General features: G+C 45.4%; 1 protein-coding gene across 3 annotated transcripts; it reads right to left on the bottom strand.

Moving 5' to 3' along the window:
- Nucleotides 1-566: 566 nt before the first annotated feature.
- Nucleotides 567-6,965, bottom strand: LOC118417853 (protein NipSnap homolog 3A-like). 3 transcript variants are annotated; one of them, XM_035823604.1, is made up of 5 exons: nucleotides 6,908-6,965; nucleotides 3,486-3,644; nucleotides 2,486-2,629; nucleotides 1,765-1,851; nucleotides 567-1,192 (listed from the first exon to the last, which is right to left on the bottom strand). In XM_035823604.1, the coding sequence occupies exons 2-5, from the start codon at nucleotides 3,586-3,588 to the stop codon at nucleotides 1,116-1,118; spliced, it is 411 nt and encodes a 136-aa protein (XP_035679497.1). In that variant the 5' UTR covers nucleotides 3,589-3,644; nucleotides 6,908-6,965; the 3' UTR covers nucleotides 567-1,115. The 3 variants fall into 3 exon arrangements, with proteins under 3 accessions (XP_035679497.1, XP_035679495.1, XP_035679496.1); XM_035823602.1 differs by lacking the exon at nucleotides 6,908-6,965 and adding an exon at nucleotides 6,675-6,738; XM_035823603.1 differs by lacking the exon at nucleotides 6,908-6,965 and adding an exon at nucleotides 4,379-4,406.
- Nucleotides 6,966-7,216: the final 251 nt, after the last annotated feature.

The raw sequence follows: 7,216 nt of genomic DNA on the forward strand, positions 1-7,216 counted from the left end.
GTATCACATTTCAAAATGCACCTAGCCGCTATCCGCTAGAGGTCGTTTTCAATACCCGGAACCTGACCGGAGCACTCAGTACAAATAAACGTAAACGTCCGAGGATCGATCGGGTCACGAAACTTTCGTGCATGATCATGCCAGTAATACACAAGCTTTCATCGAAATTCCTTTTCATATCAGTTATGGTTTATTAATGGGAATTTATGGTCCACCTAAAACAACGCTTTGCGGGCCAGATAATTTTTTAGCCCGGATTCCTTTGGACTCTACACTCGGAGTAATACAGGAATGAGACCTTAACCACGTCTCTAACAACAGTACTACCCTTCATGACGTAGGATTTGGAGCGTTCCATTTAATTGGGTGCGGTGGGGGGTATTCTACTGTGCGGCGCGTGTTGAAGTATAGAAGTACATTTATAAATGGTAAGACTGCCGAATCAGTCCAATTTTTTGTCTGACAATACTATATATACTTTATACAAATCAATAGTCAGGTGATTATTTGGGCAGATTAAATTTAAATTCAAGGCCGGCCTGTCGTGTCAATCCATAGTAGTCCGCTATGATTTAGTAACAGTCTTTATTTTCTTTAATTATCAATACAAGACTTTTAACCATACTTTCACTGAGCATATGAACTATCAACAATATTCAATTAGACTATTGCCTCTCGTCAGTACATTGCTTATGATATAATGTAGTCATGGTGTAAACTATAAGATACAGAAAGGTTCTTAACCACATTGAATCGACCTGATGAATGCCCCAGAGGTTTGTATCCTTTGAGAAGTCTCCACAGTACAGCCTATTTGGTGATTCCCTCTTCCGGCAATGGTCGATGGCGCCCACATGGAATCCATCATGTAACCTTCCGGCTTTTTTGCCTGTCTATATACTTTTCCACGCATGTTGCGCCCTTTTGCTCATTATTCAAGCGGTGCGCACTATTTATTTTGGCTAAAACCAGCCACGAAAATTGCCGCACCCGAAATAAGAACAAAGTACACAACAAATGAAGACAATAAGACTGATCCACACTTCTGTCTAAAAATTATCCAGTCGTGTTTTTGCAGATCACAGCTGTAAAGACGCTGTTGATGTCACCGGTCCCTACTGCATGGGTGAGAAAGAGCTGGGCAGGAGGATCTTGGACCACTGATGAACCAGGTTTGGCGCGCTCTCACGGGCTGGGGAAGCAGAGGAGAATTGTAAGCCAACAGACGCTTTATTATTATTATTTTTTTCGACCTTTATTTAACCGTGATACACCTTCGGCCGAAGCCGTTTTTCAAGATTTCAAAGGTGGAGGAGGTCAGGGGTCTTTCCTTCCTAATAGTACATACTAGAATTTATAAATACATACTTATGTTCAAAATAGTCAACATAATATCAGTCCATCTTCTCATAGTCATTATCAACTGAATTTCTCTCTCGGTGACGTGGAGTCTATCATGCGGTATTGGATAAATAGTATTGGATGCTAGATACCATATTCCTACTGGTGTGATTTTACCACTTAAGATACAATGATCTACAGTAAAATGTGACCATAATATACATATATGCGCCATACCCTAACTTTTTATTAGCAGATTTAACTTAATAACTGCTACAGATATGGACTACGAGGCTACTTCAGATAGTTACAAGCTGCTACAGACGTTGACAAGCTAGTACAGATACTTACAAGTTGCTACAAATATCTACAAGCTGCTACAGATATGGACGCACAAGCAAGCTGCTACAGTTATGGACTTACAAGCTGCTACAATGGCGGCGTCCTGGGCAGCCCTGGCCCTTCCCAGCATCCTCTGGTCCAGGTCCTGGTGGTGCCACAGCATGTAGACTGGTCACGTGACACAAACAACAAGTACTGTATTAGACTATGGTAACTTTTAAAGATCCAAAAATATTGTATTTGGCATATAGTTGCTTCATTTGGAAGTAATCAAGACAATACTACTGTTTATCATCTCCTTAATCTCACAGAAAACAGATAGTACGTACAGTATCTATAGGCTCTTCGTACGGTAACATTTCCCTAGTTATTTTCGACTCGCGCAAATTATGAGCGTTCCGTGTGTGTGTTTTTGGGGGGGGGGGGGACTCAACACTAGGTCCAGAGACAGGGCCGCTAACCTCTGGACCACGTGTAGCCCAGTAATTTCATGTACATGTCTTTCATGCTGTGAAGTAAACCTGTCTAGTGTTTGTTTCTGAAACTATCTAGATATCTAATAAAAGCCGTGGGTTGTTGAGTTGGGATCAGTCTGAGAGGGGTGTCAGTCAGACGAAGGAATCAGAGAAGAGTCTCCCAACTCGCAGTTCTCGTGCATATGCAATGGCATGCTTGTGTCCTGTGTGTGATTCTTGGTCTTGTCGTCTAATAGTGCCTCGTGCAGCATTCAAAGAATGACCACTTACACACGCACGCTACTACAAAATAGTCTATAACTATAATCCAGTAAAGCCCCGCTCACCCCTGTTGAGCTCTCCGAACTCGCTGCTCCAGACGCCGAGCAGATCCGCGTACCTGAAGGCGGCGCGAGCCTGGATAGTCTTCCTGAAGGGTTCCTGCCAGGGCGCCCCCGGGGTCATCCGGTAGGACCTCAGCTCATACCGACCTGAAACATAGCAGGGTTGAACAAGTTTTCTAAAATCCACTTGTCCTATCGGGCAAGCACATAAAAAATGTACTTGCCCGAGCCAATTTTTCACTTGCTCAAAATTCAAATGTCACTGTTACTAGTATATGCATTTTCACTTCCAGCAATGGAATTCTCTGTAGACAATTGCTTGATGTCATGACTGTAAAAAGTAACAAGTATATCAAAATTGCACTAAAATCAATGGAAAAATCTTACTTGCCCGATCGGACAAGTGGGGTAGGACAAGCACTTAACCGAACAGCACTTTCACTTGCCCTGGACAATAGGGCTAGTGGACTTGTTTATCCCTGCATACGGTCTTTTATTTTCATTTACAAGGCTTTTTTTACAGGTGATGACATCTTGTCAAGTTGCCCAAACGTTTCTCAGTCGTGCTGGGGGCACATTTACATATTGCAATAGTATATCAAGAAATGTACACAGCATGCTTATGAGTAATTCTTTTTACGCTTGCCATCTGTGTTTGTAGTAATCGTGGTGCAACGCTTAACCTTCTTCCAACACGTACACAGAGGTATACATGGATCAATGTCACCTTCTTTAGGAACAATACTTATAACCTTGAACTTTATTCTTTAATTTTCAACAATCTGGACAATCACTTCAAAATGTGAACATGAGAGAGTTACGGGAACGTACTTCATTAACACTTGATCTTTTGGATAAGTGACGTCGGTAATTGGTCAAACGTGCCAGGAACTTTGACATCATGATTTACATTTTTGTGCATTTTGTTGTCCTTTATAGCAGACTTTGAGTTTCCCCGAACTGACTGGCCTTCAAGCCATGTTCATTTCCGTTTTAAACTGACCTCCGGGCGTGTCTGGGTACTTGAGCGGGCTCCAGGGCATGGGCAGCAGCAGGGCGTTCTCCTGGTGCTCGATCGTGGGCAGCAGCTTGTTCAGCGTGCTCATCCACCCCGTGTGCGCAGAGCGCGTCCTGGCCACCGCCGTCCTGTGGGCAAAGTCGTCTGTCCGGGGAGGGAGGAGAAGCTAGGGTTAGGATGGGAGCTCATCTGAGTCTTCGATATAAATTTTTTTACGTCGTAGAGCTGGAAAAAAGCCAATGGTACTTGACAATCTGATCATTTTTTCTACAATCAACATTTTTAAGAGGAAACAACATACAAAGGTGAGAAATCATTTGTTATTTTGATGGTATGGTTTAAAGAACAAATAAAGAAACAAAATTAATTACATACTGGCTTATGGGACTGATGAAGATGATCTTATCTTATAATTTGCAGTCGCTAAATGAAGAATGGTCATGTACCGTTATCGTTGACACTAAAAAGGTTCAGTAACCTTTGATTCACGTGAAATATATGCTATAAAAGCTGACCATGTTACGACTGTGAATTAAGCCATGCTCTCACAGTAAATTACTTTGCTGAATACAGTCTTACAGTCCCCGATACCGACCGACACTCCGAAACTAGAACTCACAGATGACCCACCTGGTTCAAACCCCCATGTCCACCCTCCAGAACTGGTCCCACTTACTCCGTACTCCTACAGGTAAACCACAAGGTTCAAATCCCCCGAGCCGACCGTCCAGAATCGATCCTACTTTCCGCACTCCCACAAATTACTAGTTACCACCTGGTTCAAATCCCTCAGAACTGGTCCTACTTACCGTACTCCTACAGGTTAACCACCTGGTTTAAACCCCCCAAGTCGACCCTCCAGAACTGGTCCAACCTACCGTACTCCCACATATGAACCACCTGGTTCCAACCCTCCAGAACGGGTCCCACTTACCGTACTCCCACATATGAACCACCTGGTTCCAACCCTCCAGAACGGGTCCCACTTACCGTACTCCCACATATGAACCACCTGGTTCCTTCCCTCCAGAACTGGTCCTTCTTACCGTACTCCCACAGATTAACCACATGGTTCAACCTTCCAGAACTGGTCCCACTTACCGTACTCCCACAGATGAACCACCTGGTTCAGACCCCCCAAGTCCACCGTCCAGAATCCGACCATTTTGCTCATCTCCTTGCGCAGATGCACATTCTCCTCCAGGATTTCCATGAACTCCCAGAAGAGGGCGGGTTTGATGTGATACGTGCGCAGTTCGTACAGTTTGGGCCGGCCGTCCCCGCTGGTGCAGAACCCGGATGTGCAGGCGGCACGGGAACGCTTGAGCTGGGAACACGGTTTGGGGACCCCGGATAAGAAAGATGGCATCTTGTGTTTTCTTTTGAATGTGTGTAACATGTAGCAAAGCAGTGCTCTACACAACATATTTTCACAACAGGAAATGGTAATCACAAAACGCACACAGCAGAAACCAACACGTGTGATTTAATCACTTCCATAGCATCGCACACCTCCATCAAAACGTAAAAAGATTTAAAAAAAAAAAGCAAAATGCAAATGTTTAACAGGCATGCAGCCACTGTCTCGTAGGTTGAACTAATTGTAATGGCATCGTTTTTGAACTGCTGACATTGTGATGGACCGTCAGGATTGGCCCACAATAGGTCTAAGACTATGTGTGCTACCTAGCGACTTTTCACATTATTGCACACAAAATGTACTTCACACGTGTCAGGCACCATTTCATATTTTATAGTGCTTCAATTATTGTGCAGTTCCATTCCAGTTTCTATAGTTTTGCGTCGGGTTTGTACAACCTGGTAGCCAGTCGTATTATATAGCTCCCGAGTCTCTTCTGTCCTCTCTGCAAATGTGACTGTTGTCTTCTCGCTTTGCAAAACAGTCATTGTACCTTTACTTTAGAGTAGCGTTATAGGATAGTGTGTGTGTACTAGTAGGTGTGTGTGTGTGTGTGTGGGGGGGGGGGGGTGGGTATTTGTCGTAGGTTCCTGTCCCTTTGTGGAGCCCCCTTTAGCTGTGGAAACGGACTCAAACACACATCTTCTGACTGAGCCAACACACAGTGTCGCGAGTAAGAGCGTCCCTCAACCTATTTTCCACAGGGAAACAACACTGCCCCCCTCCCCCTTCTCAACGTACTTCCGCGTTCTGTGGTGATAACATGGCTTCATACACAAACGGCATGCTCCCTTACCTGGCGCCGAAGCAGCTGCAGCCCACACGACACCTGCCTCAGCATCGGGACACGCCTTTTGTGCAGGAAAACCGACCCTTGTAGCAGCTTGTAGAAGCCTAGGCGTTATCTCTGCGTTAACGTCTGTGTCAAGACAGACGTACTGTACCGGCCGCGAACGACATCTGACCCTCGTCAGCTGTTATTCAGTCACGGGGTCATAGTAGACGTAACGACGTCACAGTTTACTGGCAGGTCCTCACTTCTTGTCGTCACAGAAAGCTTCTAGTCTCTACCAGACTCCGGATCGCTGGAAAAATCGTAGAAATGGAACAAATCAGAGGAGTAAGCCGGCCAGAGGAATATAACCGGCCAGGGAACAGCACGCGATCGTCCTGGGATCGCGAGCTGTTCCCTGGCCGGTTATATTCCTCTCTATTTGTTCCATTTCTACGATTTTCCAGCGATCCGGAGTCTGGTAGAGACTAGAAAGCTTCCCAAAACCCGACCAGTGTGGATGTCATCTCATATTCGAAGCTTGAGAAGGCGTGTCGTCAATACTGCTGCTGATTGGACGCGACGGGGGCGTGTCCTCGGGTTGATTGGTTAGTGAAAAAAGCGCGGGAAATTTGAAATCTTTTCCGGGAAAGTGCAGAGGAACTGTGTCTAAATAAATCCACATCGGTCTTAATGCCATGAGTGTTTGTATTTATTGTACTGCATCTTCCTCGACTTCTATACTGGGATAATACACCTATTGCTGCCAGATAGACGGTCATGGCAGCAGAAATGTTTCATCAGTAGACTTTAATATTGGCCTGATTACGTGAAAGGAAAATTCAAATGCATAAAAATACTTACGAGTGTAACACATTGTCGAACAAGTCTACGGTATCCGGTCTCTTATTCATGTCATAATGTGAGACAAAGTCACAGTCAATTTTCGAAACGATAGTGTCAATGGAACTGGTCCACTTACCGTACTCCCACATATGAACCACCTGGTTCAACTCCAGAACGGGTCCCACTTACCGCACTCCCACATATGAACCACCTGGTTCAACCTTCCAGAACTGGTCCTACTTACCGTACTCCCACATATGAACCACCTGGTTCAACCTTCCAGAACTGGTCCTACGCTTACCATACTCCCACAGATGAACCACCTGGTTCAAACCCCCATGCCCACCTTCCAGAACTGGTCCTGCTTACCGTACTCCCACAGATTAACCACCTGGTTCAATTCCTCCAGAACTGGTCCTGCTTACCGTACTCCCACATATTAACGACCTGGTTCAGACCCCCCAAGTCCACCGTCCAGAAGCCGACCATCTTGCTCATCTCCTTGCGCAGATGCACCTTCTCCTCCAGGATTTCCATGAACTCCCTGAAGAGGGCGGGTTTGATTTGATACGTGCGCAGCTCGTACAGTTTGGGCCGGTCGTCCCCGCTGGTACCGAGAGAACCGGAGGTACAGAATCCAGACGTGCAGGCGGGAGGGGAACGCTTCAGCTGGGGACA

The sequence above is a fragment of the Branchiostoma floridae genome, chromosome 6 (assembly GCF_000003815.2).
Source record: "Branchiostoma floridae strain S238N-H82 chromosome 6, Bfl_VNyyK, whole genome shotgun sequence".
In the NCBI taxonomy this organism is placed as follows: Eukaryota; Metazoa; Chordata; class Leptocardii; order Amphioxiformes; family Branchiostomatidae; genus Branchiostoma; species Branchiostoma floridae.

Excerpts from the sequence above, each read along its gene's own strand:
- LOC118417853 (XM_035823602.1), bottom strand. Across the intron at positions 1,852-2,485 it reads GTTCGGAGAGCTCAACAGGG|TCTACATGCTGTGGCACCAC; the intron begins GTGAGCGGGGCT and ends TCACGTGACCAG. Across the intron at positions 1,193-1,764 it reads CGCCGCCATTGTAGCAGCTT|CCCGTGAGAGCGCGCCAAAC; the intron begins GTAAGTCCATAA and ends CTGCTTCCCCAG.